Source organism: Somniosus microcephalus, chromosome 25 (genome assembly GCF_052327205.1).
Source record: "Somniosus microcephalus isolate GS21.2 chromosome 25, FLI_Smic_1.0, whole genome shotgun sequence".
Taxonomy (NCBI): Eukaryota; Metazoa; Chordata; class Chondrichthyes; order Squaliformes; family Somniosidae; genus Somniosus; species Somniosus microcephalus.
The window spans coordinates 27,898,991-27,913,438 of NC_141011.1; the positions used below are offsets into that span (position 1 = coordinate 27,898,991).

Genomic DNA, 14,448 nt, shown 5'->3' on the forward strand with positions numbered 1-14,448 from the left:
AAAATTCTTACACTGTTATGAGTTGTACGGTGTGTGCCCCCTTCCCCCCCGCCCCCCCCCCCAACCCTTGGTTTATTGTTCTTTAAGCCATTGCCTTCACCCCTTCCCCAACATTCTGGTCTCTAAACCAGGTCCAGTTAGGAAGCCAAAGCTGGTTCGTGTTAGGGGCCCTGTCTTGATGACAGTCGTGACATCTTCAAGCAGTGGTGTCTTAATATGTTTTATTCCCTGCCTAAACCTCTCCGCCTCGCTACCTCTCTTTCCTCCTTTAAGACGCTCCTTAAAACCTACCTCTTTGACCAAGCTTATGGTCAGCTGCCCTAATTTATCCTTATGTGGTTCAGTGCCAAATATTTTGTCTTAAAATACTCCTCTGCAGCGCCTTGGGACGTTTTACTACGTTAAAGGCGCTATATAAATACAAGTTGTTGTTGTTGTATTAATCAAGCATTCATAAAGCATTGCCCTCTGTTCTCTTATTATAACTTCCATTTTAGTAGCATTTTACACAGAAATCTTGTATGACTGTTAAGTGGTTGTACAGGTTCGACAATTGTGTATGTGTGCGCGTGTGTGTGTGTACGTACTTGAGTACTTGGTGTGGCAGCAAAAAAAGCAAGTGTCCAGTGAGGGACAAACAAACAGCACTTCCATGGGCCCCTCTTCAAGTGTTGTCCTGGGGCCCTCAGTGCTGATCTCTGAACATTACATACTGGGGCCGAATAGGCGGATTCCGTGTCCAGCGTTTGAAGATTGCAGATGGTGGGAAACACGGCGAGGCCATGTTTCCTTCGTTCATATGTATTTACCATGTAGGTGAACACCAACCAGGCTCTAGAAAACAATGGGGAGCTGACGACATTCCCAAGTTACTTTCTACCTTCACCTGCTCCAAGAAATCAGTGGGGGGGCGGGGGTGGGGTGTGGAATGCACAAAGTCTAAGCCTCACTGTTTAGGTTCACACATGAATAATGGCCCTTTGAGTGAAATACCAAAGGGCAGCTGCGATCCATGTACAGGAAACTTTCTGATATCCGGCACTGACGGGACCGAGCTGGTGCCGTACCATCAAAAGTGCCGGACATACCAACGTTAATGTTGAAACATACGGAACTGAAAAGCTCCGTGTGAATCAACAAACCCTGTTGCTTAGCAACAGCTTCAAAACAGTCGGCTGCAGCTGCAAGCATCTCTAGCTGAAGCTGTTGCTATAGCTACAGACCTTGCAGTGCCTGACTGGGAAAAAAAAAGCAACGAGAACTAAAAAAACGGACAGAAAACGGCTCCTGATTTTTGCCGTTAGATCGAGTATTCCGGACATATAACCTCCGGATAAACCAAAGTTTCCTGTACTTCACCAGGAGTCAATGCCTTCAGGAGAGAGAAGGGGATGAAAATTAGCAAGAAAAAAAGTTATAATTCAGACATAGCATAACAAACTCAGAAGATAGTGTCATTGGCCCAGATTTTGCAGTCAGCAGCGAAGACCTCGAAGAAAGCTGCCCACAAAGATCTAGTGATCTCTGTGGTGGCGATTTCACCTTTCCCGACGATAATTTGATTCTGGCGCCAAGTCTAGAGGATCTTCAGCATCCAGCAACAGTGATGTTATCAAGCAGGCTAAGCAGCCAATCACATTGAAGAATTCTCACAGACAGCAAACCAGGAAGTAAAATGCACTGATTATCCTTCACTTTTAATACATTTTACAGAGAGCAAAACAAAGATTGGGACATACACATGGGATTAAGGTAGAAGCTGAAATATAATAAACATACTTTAAAATATTTTTTAAAAATTATATTAAAATATGGAATTTTTATCATAATGGAACAATTTGACATTCCACAAATATAAAATTCGTTTTTCAGGGCCAGAGAAGTTGTTCAGCAGTAATTATGACTTAGTACGCCGTTAAAAACCCAGTTACACCTCATTGAACAAGGCTTAACTTTTTCGGGGGTTTTTAACAGCGATATTAGAGATTAAAAGCTGAAGTTCTTGACAGTTCAGTAATTTCAAAAAGATTGCCGTTTGTGGGGATTTCAACAGCACACCTTGTGGAGGAGCAGGGGATCACTGACAGCAACTTCCGGATTTCCACGTTTAACTCCACATGTGCAGACGCCAGAAGTTGCTGTCAGTTTCACAGGGTAATGACAGCGAATGCTGACAGTTTCACTGTCATTACAACCGCAAAATCCGGGCCAATAAATGAGCTTTAAGGCAATTTAAACTACCGTGGGATTGTTGACTTGACGCTTGGGCCTCATGCGGTTGATCATCTTGTCCCGGTAGCAATAGAGACACCGGGTACGTGGGTCTCTGGATCTGCTATTTAAATTATCCCTCGGCCTGCAGGAGACTGGTGGCAGACTTCAAATGTAAATGCAGGTGAGAGTTGCAGAGAGGTCAGTTTTGGATCACATCGCTAGAGCTGCAGCAAGCCACAACTTAAAAGGGCTGTAGAAGATAGCGATTCATTACAAAAGGGCTAACTGGTTCTTAACTTGAGGTTACAACATAACTTTAGTTTTATCTTTAATGTTGTGTCTGTTGTTTCATCATTATTAGTTGCAATTTCTATCTTTCTTCATCAATTTTTCACTTTCAATTGTAACTTTTTACCTTATTCTTTCAAAAGGATCCTTTATCTCAACCTTCAAGTCCATGGAAGAAGCTGTTTGGGGTCCGTCAGCAGGCGCACAGCGTCTCCAAAGACGTTGCCGTATGTCTCACCTACTCTCCGCCCATGGCCAGACTGTACCTACAATGTACTGGCTACATCTGCACAGAGCAAGGCAGCAAAACACACACATACAGCTACTGCGAACTAAAATATTCTCCGTGCACAAATAATGTCTCCCCCCCCCCCCCCCAATAAGGTCCAATGTCTGAAAGAAAGACTTGCAGTTATATGGCACTTTATCTTGCTGCCAAACATCTCAAAGTGGATTACATTGCAGTGCAGTAACTATAGGAAATCACGGCAGCCATTCTGTACCAGCAACGTCCCGCAAAGAGTGATAGCTGTTTGTATATTGGTTTAATGGTGTTCTAGTGCCGCTGACTCTTGTTTTTTTTAACCGGGTCTTTCCATGTGCTGGCCTTTCATCCTCCACCCTCTAAAAACCAGCTCATCCAAAACTCTGCTGCCCGTATCCTATCTCACTCCAGTTCCAGTCGCTCATCACTCTGTCCTTACTTGCCTACTTTGGGTCCTGGTCCCACAATCAAAATTCTTGAATTTGCCGTACAGATCTCTTTCTCTAACATCCTCTTGCCTAAACCCCCCCTATAAACTCTCTGCTTCTCTGACTCTGGCCTCCTGTGCATCCCCCCTCCCTCACCCCACAGTTGGCGGTTGTGCCTTCAACCACATAGGTCCCATTCTGTAATTTCCTCCTTTTAAACCCCCTTCAGCTCAATGCCTCCCTCTCCTCCTTTAAATAGCCTCCTTATACCCACCTCTGGTCACCCCGCTAATCCCTCTTTGGCTTAGTGTTTTTCTCATGCTTCTGATGTACAGTGAGGTGTTTTTTGATGTGAAAAGTGCTATATACATGCAAGCTGTTGTTTCAAAAGTGACCTTTAGAAATATAAATATTTTGATGTAGAATGCAGTGAGTTAGCATTTGAATGCTGGCAGGAAAGGAAAGGGAAATGAACCTGTGTCCTCTCACTCTGGTGCTACCTGTTGCTGCTCCAATACACTGCACCATTGTGCTGCGACAGATGTCAAATGTTGGGCTTTTAGTCACTTCTACCTGTATGTTGAGTGTAAGAAGTAATTTTTTTGCCCTCCTTTTTCACCTTCTCTTCCAAATTGACTCCATGCTGGGGTGCATTGCATATTTGCACAAACCACTCACTGGTATCTCAACCAAGTGGCCATTCTGTATCTGTGAGCCGAGACATAAAGCATTGGCAGTTTATTTAACTGTGGAGGTCATCGCAGTCAGACCTGATCCTATCCTCAGGCAATACTCATACACACACAATTTTCAGCAGGAGCCACTGAATAGCAAGCAAGCGAAGGAATCCTAGTTGATTTTTTAAATCTCTTCCCCCACCCCCCCACTTCTCTAGCCCTCAGGTACTGAATCTAATTGTAGCACATCCTGCCCCACCACCCTAGCTGGGATCAGTCAACTCGGCATGGATCAGGGATCAAGCATAGAGCCTTACCAGTCCATATGGCTTTGTTCCAAACTGCACAGTGCCTTACCAATGGAGAATTTGGGGAACTCTGTAGTTTGGTGACTACGGAGAGACATTGTTGCTTTAGATTTATGTTACGTCCATTTTCCTGCTTTAATCAGCTGTGAAGGAACGATGTCCGAAAGCATCTTTTCTTCACATGGGAGAACAACAGCTGGAATGAGCAGCCACTAAAAGGTGTTTGAGGCTAGGACATTAGCCTAATTTAAGAAACAGCTTGATGCTGTAATGGGAAGATTGTAGGGTTGGTATTCTGTAAGGATGAAATCAAATAGTGCAAAAGGCCACCATTGTTTGCAGCCATCTTTTTGGATTTTGCACACAAATTGCAAGTGTGCCCCATGCAATAATGCTGTTTTATGGGACTCTGTGGATCTTTGAACTGCCTTGCTCTGTCTGAGACTTGGGCTACCCTGGAACTCCAGCTGTACTTACATTACTTATCAGGTCCTAGCATGTCTTCTGCAGTAACCAGATTCTGCATGTATGGAACTACTCACTTCCTTTTAACTCCCTCTTCCCTCCTCATTCCCTAATGGACCAAGAGTGCCAGTCTAACACCAGTACTGACCAATTGAAGATGGGGTAAATGTCCTGATTCTAATGTGATACTTCATGCAATGTGAGCTATAATGAAAATATTTAGGTTCTAAGGTTCCATTTTCTGCATGTGCTCTTCCTGCAAATGTTACATTCATACTTTATCTGGTTAAATTGAGCTCATGGAGAACATGCAACAAAGGAAGAGGGTAGGGGCAAAAAGGAATACATTGTGTTATTCTGAATTTTTAACTTGCAGGGCAAAAATTTCCTGTTTGTTAATAAATGATCCATCTCCCTATGATGGCATGATTGAGATTCAGAACTAACTGTGAATGCACAGTCTACCATTTCATGGTGCAGAATGCCCATGGCATTTACCTCCATGCTTGTTTCCCCCCCCCAATTTTCTCCCCTCACCTTCTGGAGACTTCCTGGGCACTGGTAGTTTCCTGGGCACTAGCAGCTCACCTCTACCACATCCAAATGGCCATTTTCCATGTGTGAGTCTACATAGTGACTGTCAGTAAAGAGTATTTCACCATGGGGGATGCATCTCAGCTGATTCCCAAGACACTCCTCACCACCGTCCGCATTCCCGCATTTTCCAGCAGGGGTCATTGGATAATGATCAGAAATAGGAATCTTGTCTGAATGGGGCAGAGTAGATTTATTCTGCATCTAGTTCCTGTACCTGACCTGGAAGCTCTGGACGCTAACACTAGGTGCCCAAAATAGGAATGTATTTGACTCCCCAGCACAAACATCCTTCAGCTTGAGCACAAAGTTTGTAAACCGAAAATAAATCAGATTTAATAGTAACTGACATGAATGCTGACAGAAGTTCAAACTGCAAAATGTTGGTTCAGTACTCTGGTGCCAGACTGCTACTGATATTTGGTACTCCGTGATCTTTCTCAGGTTTTCTCTGCACCATGTCTCTCACTCTGTGTTGATCCCTCTTATCAACAGTCCATGGGGTCCTTATGCAATTCAGCTGCTCATTTTTGACACTTTGCTCTGTTTCACACTACAGACTCACGAAGAGGACCTGGAGAAAGAGAGGAAGCTACACGAACGAGCAGAGCGAGACCTGGATGAGGCAGCACGGCGGTTACAGATGGCACACGAGGAGATGCGTCGACTATCCGATGAACTGGACATGGAGAAGAAAATGCACAGCAACAATGGTGAGTGAGGGTTAAACGACCGCTCTCAGCTCTTTCTCCTCCACCATCAGCATCTACAGTATCTAGAAGAATTGTCAAAAAACATCAGGTAAAACAAAAAGCTTGCTCATGATGGCACTAAACTTTCCTAATGGAATGTTCTATCAAAGCCTTTCCCTACCACCAGCAGTCATGCCAGTGGATATATTTTCCTCTGTTCGGTAATGTTAGTGTGACAAAAATTAAGTGTTTTTTATCTAGTTTTGACTTAGTGACTGTTGCTTTAAATCCGGTCACATTACACAAACAGCTTAGAAACTGGCCACCATCCGAATTCCTGTACCAAGCTTATTTTTGATACAATTTTACACTTTGTCGGTTACAGGCTGGATAGAAGAAGAATTCCAACCTAAACAATGCTATGTGATTGGTTCAATTTCCATAAGGCAACATAACACAAAAGCAAAATACTGCAGATGCTGGAAACCTGAAATAAAAACAAAAAATTCTGGAAATACTCAGCAGGTCAGGCAGCATTTGTGGAGAGAGAAACCGAGTTAACGTTTCAGGTCAACAACCTTTCATCAGAACCCATAAGCCAATTTTCCATAAGGCAAAGAGTTCCTTTTAAATATGAATGGTCAGATATTTAAAATCCAGGAAGTATTGCTAATTCTTTTTTTTTTCCTGAGCTATAAAAAGGGGTGTTTTGTTGAAATCAAAGTCAACTTGGAGATTCTTTTGAAAGAAGCAGCCAGTTAGTCTGAAACTACTGGAACAGAAAAATCAGTTTGATATTTCCAAGAAGCAATTTAGATTCATTAGGTTCCCACACTGATGAGAGATTCAAGGGACAGAAACACTGGATGGAACTTTTAGCTTTGGCAGGGGCTTTATTAATAACTGCTTCACACGGACCACATGCTTTTAAGGTGTGATCAATGATCACTCCAAAAGGACACTAAAAAGGGGAACCCAAGTCTGAAATGTAATCGCTAAATGATATTTGACCTCTGTCTCTACTGTGAATCTTAATCCTAGAAAAATCAGCATTTTGAGTATCCTTGTGTCTTTTCACTGCTCTAGACTAGCGATAAATCCAATCTAGTTCCAGCCTGGCAGTCTTCTGTTATAACCCTTTCTGATATAGCATCCCTAATATAAACAGTGTTTATTATGGCTTCCTTGATTCTACAGTATAAAAAACATCATAATCTCTATAATGTGATATTCCCATAGTTCCCAAGCTGAGTTCTATGGGCAGAGTGCTGGGGTAGGGCATTACTGTATTTTGACCATGTTTCTTCTTCAGCTCCCTTGATGGATCAGTTGGTAAAATCAACAGCTAATTGAGCCATACACACCAGAAGACACATGACCAAATCCTGGGGACATTAGAGGCACTACCTCTGGGACAGGGCAGTAAACTCCTGCTGGAAAGTGCATTTCTGTCGACATCAGGTGAGAACAGGATCAGCTTGGCTCTGATGCCTTTCCAATGTCAATAGCTTGCTGACACTCAGTGTCAACACAAAGTATGAGCACCTGGGTAAGGCATTGGAGGGTGACAGAATCTTGCATCAATCTTGACAGCTTCAGGAGAAAAAGAATAAGAATCATCTCCGGGTGTCTCTGGCGGTTTCCCACTCAGAATTTTACCAACCTACTTGCATACATTGTGTGTTTTTTAAAACATCTGGCTGTATCTTCTCTGTCATTCAGACCCAGCTCTTCAAACTGCTTGTCAGGAGATCAAAACACTCAAGGAGGAGATGTCTAAGCTGATAGAAAGCGGTATGTGTAACTCCCACTTTCCAGCTCATGGGACTTTAATGGTGGTCTCATTCATTTTCCGCAATATTTGTACCGGCTGGCTTTAAAATGTATGTTTTCTGCAAAACTAGCCTGATGCAGGCAGCCATTTAGGTTAATTTCTAACCCTTTTGTGGACTGCTTGCTACCTCACATCTTTGCTCTGCTTCAGCAATCTGAATGATCTTAGTTGCTGCCTTCTCCTTTGTTACTGACCATCACGCTTCATGATCATCCGTCGGTTGTTCACAGGTCAGTGGCAGTCGGACTCATGCCATTGCTTTAAGATGGTGGCTAAATACGTGACGCTATTGTGCCCTCCCTTCTCCCATTTGGGTTATTAGTAGTTTCCAATGTAGTGGAACTATAGTCTTTACTTCAAGCTTATGTTATCCCTATTCCATTAATTAACCTTTTCCCTAAATTTTTAAATCATTTAAAAAAAAATGTTTTTTATTCGTTCCTGGGATGTGGGCGTTTATTGCCCATCCCTAATTGCCTTTGGAAAGGTGGTGGTAAGGTACTTCCACAGGCTGTTAGTTAGGAAGTTCCACGATTTTGACCCAGCGATGAAGGAACGGCGATATATTTCTAAGTCAGGATGGTGTATGACATAGAGGGGAACTTGGAGGCGATGATGTTCCCATGCGCCTGCTGCCCTTATCCTTCTAGGTGGTAGAGGTCGCGGGTTTGGGAGGTGCTTTTGAAGAAGCCTTGATGAGTTGCTTCAGTGCATCTTTTAGATGGTACACACTGTAGCCACGGTGCACCAGTGGTGGAGGGAGTGAATGCTTAAGGTGGTGGATGGGTGCCAATCAAGCGGGCTGCTTTGTCCTGGATGGAGTTGAGCTTCTTGAGAGTTGTTGGAACTGCACTCATCCAGGCAAGTGGAGAGTATTTCATCACACTCCTGACTTGTGCCTTGTAGATGGTGGAAAGGCTTTGGGGAGTCAGGAGGTGAGACACCCCACAGAATACCTAGCCTCTGACCTGCTCTTGTAGCCACAGTATCTGTGACAACATAAGATGCCGTAGCGTATGTTCAAGACAGGGCAGAAGTAGCCATTTGGCCTAAGGATTTGCCATTGACACCTCAAATACTATGTGGTACTGGAGCAGTTCTAAAGCCAGGGTACTGGCATCATCTTTCTCTGCTTCTAAAGTTGCTGTGACTAGGGCCCTTGGAGGGCCATTGCACTTTCCATGGGTTGCAGAGCGCAAGATCACTTTTGCAATGTTGGCCCATTCCAGATCAGAGTTCAGTTTGCCTCACAATGCTTCCAACGTCACAGGCACATCATGTTTAAAGATCTTCGTTCTCCCGTCAGATCTCCGCATTAGGCTATTGGAGCTCATTTACAATGGGGTGTAGAATCAGGTGTCAGTTGCCCAGGAATGGGCAATAAAGGCTAGCCAGCTCCTAAGATATAACAGATAAAATGCACCCTAATAAATTGTTTGACATAACCATAATCTGACGAGTGAGTTTAGATTTAACTGGTGCTGAAGGTGTGGAGCAGACTACCAGAGAGACAATAGAGGAGGATTGTGTTGGCAAGTTCTTTGGAAGTAGAAGCACTTGAGCGATTATAAGAGACTGTGAATTATATATTATTCGTTGAACTTTGGAACTAGCCAGATAGAAGGAAAGAGAATAAATTCTTGCATTTATATAGTAACTTAACATGTTTCTGGGAAGCATCTGAAAATGCTTAACAAAAATTTTGAAGTGTAGTCACTGTCATTATGTAGTGAATGTGAAAGAAAGAAGAAAGAACTAGCCTTTCATGTCCTCAGGACGCCCCAAAGCGCTTTACAGCCAAGGAAGTACTTTTTGAAGTGTAATCACTGTTGTAATGTCGGAAACACAGCAGCCAATTTGTGCACAGCAAGGTCCCATAAACAGCAATATGATAAGGACCAGATCATCTGTTTTAGTGATGTTGGTTCAGTGATAATTATTGGACATCGGGGAGAATGCCCCTGCTCTTCTTTGAATAGTGCCATGGGATCTTTTACGTCCACTTGAGAGGGAAGACGGGGCTTCGGTTTATCGTCTCATCCGAAAGACGGCACCTCCGACAGTGCAGCACTCCCTCAGTACTGCCCTGAAGTGTCAGCTTGGATTAAGTACTCAAGTCTCTGGAGTGGGGATTGAACACACAATCTTCTAACTCAGAGGCGAGAGTACTACCCACTGAGCCACGGCTGACACTTGTGGCAGGCAATTTGCACACGGCAAGATCCCACAAACAGCATTCAGATCTGGGGTGTTTTTTTTTTAGTGTTGTTAGTTGAGGGATGAATATTAGCCAGGACAGCAGATGAAACTCTCTGCTCTTCTTTCAAAAGTTAACATCCACCTTTAATGTCTCATCCAAAAGGTGACACCTCCAGCAATGCAGCACTTCTTAAGGGCTGCACTGAGGTGTCAACTCCAAACTACGTCCAAATCCTGGAATGGGGTTTGAACACAAAACCATCTGACTTATAGTCCTACCAAATGAGTTAAGCTGACACATAAGAGATGGACTGCAATGGTCTTTTCCGGTCCTGTATTAACTTTCTCGCAGGGTGATCCATGCAGGCACAAGCAGGGTTTCTTTTGGAGCCATAGGTTGTTGCACACCTGAGTTCAAACATCCTGTTGGGGAACTAGCAGAGCAGCAGAGAACATGTGAGCTCACTTCTCTTTTCCCCACCGCACCCCACTCGCCCCGCCCTGAAGCTTGTAATAATAATTTGAATTTATATAGTGCCTGACATGAATCTTGTCATTCATGTGGCAATGACTTATGAAATGATACTGGGCGGCCTGCTGGTGGCGCTGTCCAGGGAGAGTATAAATACTCGGGCATGGGCCCAGCTTGTTCAGGACATTCTTTAACAGGAACTAGTGAAGGACACAACTAGATCTCCATATTGAAAAACAGTTGATTAAAGCCTTGTTTAATACTCAGACCAAGTGCCTAGTAGTTTTCTTACATCAGTGCCTTTAACATAGAAAAACATCCCAAGGTTCTTCACAGAAGCAAAATCAGAGAAAAATTGACACTGACACTTAGCCAAAAAATGAAATATTAGGAGGGGTGACTAAAAGCTTGGTCAAAGAGGTAGGTTTTAAGGAGGGTCTTAAAGGAGGAGCGAGTGGTGGAGAGGTTTAGGGAAGGAATTCCAGAGTTTAAGGCCTACACGGCTAAAGGCACGGCTGCCGATCATGGGACGAAAGGAGTAGGGCATGCATGAAGCCAAAGTTGGAGGAATGCAAAGTTCTCGGAGGGTTGTAGGGCTGGTGTTTGTGGCAGGGGCCAAAGACGGTAGCTTCAGTCTTCCCAATGTTCAACTGGAGAAAACTGCGGCTCATGCAAGATTGGATGTCAGACAAGCAGTCTGACAGAACAGAAGCAGTGGCGGGGTCGAGAGAGGTGGTAGAGAGGTAGAGCTGGGTGTTGTCAGTGTACATGTGGAATCTGACCCCATGTCCTCATAATGTCGCTGAGGAGCAGAATATAGATGTGGAATGTGAGGGGGCCAAAGATAGATTCCAGAGGTGTAAGGGTGGGAAGAGCAGCTGTTGCAGGAAATGCTCTGGCTAAAATTGGATAGCTCAGAGTGGAACCAAGCGAGGGCAGTCCAACTGAGCTGGACAATGGAGAAGAGGCATTGGTGAAGGATGGTATGGTTGACCATATCAAAAATTGCAGAGAGATTTAGAAGAATGAGGTGGGATCGTGCATCACAGTCACAGAGGATGTAATTTGTAATCTTGAGAGGGGCTGTTTCAGTGTTGTGGTAAAGGCACAAATATGATTGGAAAGATTCAAACCTGGAGTTGCAGGAAAGCTGAATACGGATTTGGGAGGCGACAGCATGTTCAAAGACTTTGGAGAAGAAAGGGAAGTAGGAGATACGATGGTAGTTTGCAAGGACAGAGGGATTGAGGGTAGGTTTTTTGAGGAAGGGGTGATGTTAGTGGTTTTGAAAGAGAGGGGGGAGAACCATTTACAATGTCAGCTAGCATGATGGGAAGTTGGGTGGTCAGCAGTTTAGTGGGAATGGCATTGAGAGAGCAGGTGATGGGTCTCATGGCCAAGATGAGCTTGGATAGGGCATATGGAGAGATGGGAGAGAAGCTAGAGAAAGATGCGGGTTCAGGACTAGGGTGGGTTGGGGGGAGAACCTTGGGGGTTGTCTGTAATTTAAAAGATGCAAGACCTTGCTGTACAAACATTGTTTATGCTGTGTTACCTCCTTTGAAAAGGACTGAGTATCAGTTCAAGGATGTGATAATTGTGAGACATGGGGTGGAAGGAAAGGGAGAAATCGTGCCCCATCCCTCTTTCTGGGGTGGTGCTTGTCTGTTGAATGTCTTCCTCTAACAATATGGCAAATTTGTTAACTTACTGTTGGGAAACCTTCACCCTGGCATCAGTGGTATAATGTGTTGGAGTTTCAGCTTGCTGTGTATGGTCCTTGTCCTCATGAGCCATATTAAGAATAAACTTGTTTTATATGAAGTAATTTCTGCAGGTCTGAGCTCACAATGACGGTGACATCACAAACTAGCTTCAACTGTTATCTGGCTGTGAAAATGCTACATAAAATTTTATATTTTACACTGAAAGCCCTGTACAGGGTGATCCATGTGATAAATCCCTCCATTTGGGAAGTGCCCTTAAACCAAGAGACATTTCTGTAAAATTTCGACCCCCTACTCCCCCACAGGGGCTACTTGTCGTACATTATGACTGACCAAGGATGCAGCTCTGTAATGCCATGCGGAATGGTCCTTACAATGTTGTAGAACTGTTCAGTTCCATTACATCATAAAGCAGTGTAAACATATTCAAGACACTAGAATTACTCATTTTATAAAGTATTTAAAAACAGTTTACTTCAATCTTTGTCCATTGTGTTGTCTTTTTTTCAACCCACTGAGCTAATTTTAGGAATGCTGATGCACTATTTCCTGGTTTCATTCTCCCCCAGTCATATCAATTGATTCAATCTAGCTACTAATATGCAATGGGCTCTGATGTGAAAATGTAATAATCAGCAATCAGTCCACTAAGGAGATGGTCAGGTAGGATGGTAAAAAGTATCACTCCTAATATTTTTTTCACTTATGTAAAACTATGATCTCAGCTGGGGCAATAGTGGGGACACTACAGTTGGCCTCAACTCCTTTGAGTTAGGGGGCAGGTGGGGGAGGAAGAAAAATCAGCCAGAGTTCCCACTCCTGATCGCTTTTCAGTGACTTGCTGGAAAATAGGCACGTATGGACATTGGCTCTGAACAAGATTGAGCTTGGCTGTGATGCCCTCCACAGTCAAGTATCCTGGTAACACTCAATGTCTAGGCTCACGCATGAAGCAGCACCATTGGCCGAGGTACCGGAGGGATGCCAGCATTTATAGAACTCTAGCCCACAAGACACAGTTCCTTCAGGGGAAGAGAAGAGATGAGAGGAGAACTTGTTCGGGGAAGAAAGTTAAAAGTCCTTAAAGTGAGGCCTACCTCACTGGTTTTGTTGACTGTACAACTGTGTGTTCACATGGAGCTCACTATCCATCATCAAGTCAGGCTGGTAAGAGGACACTCCGCACTTATTTTAAAACCGTGGTGCAGATGTAGTTATCTCATGGCTTCTCATGATAAATCTCTCCATTTGGGAAGTGCCCATGCAGAAACATATATGTGCCCATGATTGAACTCAACTATCCTGTGTTTGGAGGACCCAACCTGAAAGGTAACCAGTCTTCAGAAAAAAGGAGAAAGGACACTTTTGCATCATAAAGCATGACCTCACAACTGCATGTTGGCTGTGTTAATTTTAGGCAGCAGGGGCTTTTTCCACCAGCAGCTTGTTCAAGTGTTGACTGCCCACGGCCATATGGCTGAAGACAACCATCAGGCTAATAATGATCCAAAAGTTGCCCCGAAATATTCTGGTTTTTCCCTGATGCACTAATGTATATATTTTGGGGCAACGTGCAACTCCAAGCTGAATCATGACCAGTCCATATTTAAACGAGCAGGAATTGTCTTTAAACGAGCAGGAACCGTCTGTAAAAGAGCAGAAATTGGCTGGAAAACACAAGAAATTTGCTGTAAAACTCAATAAATTGACTGGAAAAAACAAGAAATCGGCTAGAAAAGAGAAGGCATTGTCTATAAGCAAGAATGACTTGCCTTCAGAAGAGACTGAGTTGCCTGAACTAGAGAAGGAATTGCCTGTACTAGAGAATGAGTTGCCTGAACTAGAGAAGGAATTGCCTGCAAAAGATTCAAATCTCCTTGTTTTTTTGACAGACTTCATGGAACTAGACAAAGCCAAAGAACAGAACAACAAACTGGATAAAGAAATCCTGGCATTACGCGATCGTGTACGCTCGTTGGACACGGAACGGCAATCCCTCTTAGAAACAGTAAGTTTCTTGCACCATGGTAGTCACACTTTTGTTACACTGCAAGTGAATATATTTTAGTTGTTCCATCTTTTGCAGTCAGCTGTTGCACTTTGTTTCTGGAACTCTGAGGTGTGATCAACAGTACAGTCTCTGATGCGTAATATAATTTGGAGAATTTTATTTTTTTGTCATTTTAAAGCACGGTATTCACCTTGAAAACAGGTTGACTGGCAAAGCCAATAAATTGTAATAAATGCACTTGCATTTGAAGCTGTCAGCATCCTACTGCTGGATA

The 14,448-nt window shown here is 43.6% G+C and overlaps 1 protein-coding gene across 4 annotated transcripts in view; it reads left to right on the top strand.

Moving 5' to 3' along the window:
• Positions 1–14,448, top strand: part of ccdc30 (coiled-coil domain containing 30) — a 203,826-nt gene that overhangs the window by 21,883 nt on the left and 167,495 nt on the right. For 3 of the 4 annotated variants that reach the window (XM_085966952.1, XM_085966949.1, XM_085966951.1), the window contains 4 exons: positions 2,646–2,729; positions 5,799–5,952; positions 7,654–7,725; positions 14,056–14,171. In XM_085966952.1, the coding sequence (XP_085823078.1) occupies positions 2,646–2,729; positions 5,799–5,952; positions 7,654–7,725; positions 14,056–14,171 (426 nt within the window). The remainder of the gene's footprint in view (positions 1–2,645; positions 2,730–5,798; positions 5,953–7,653; positions 7,726–14,055; positions 14,172–14,448) is intronic. The other variant, XM_085966950.1, reaches the window with a different exon arrangement.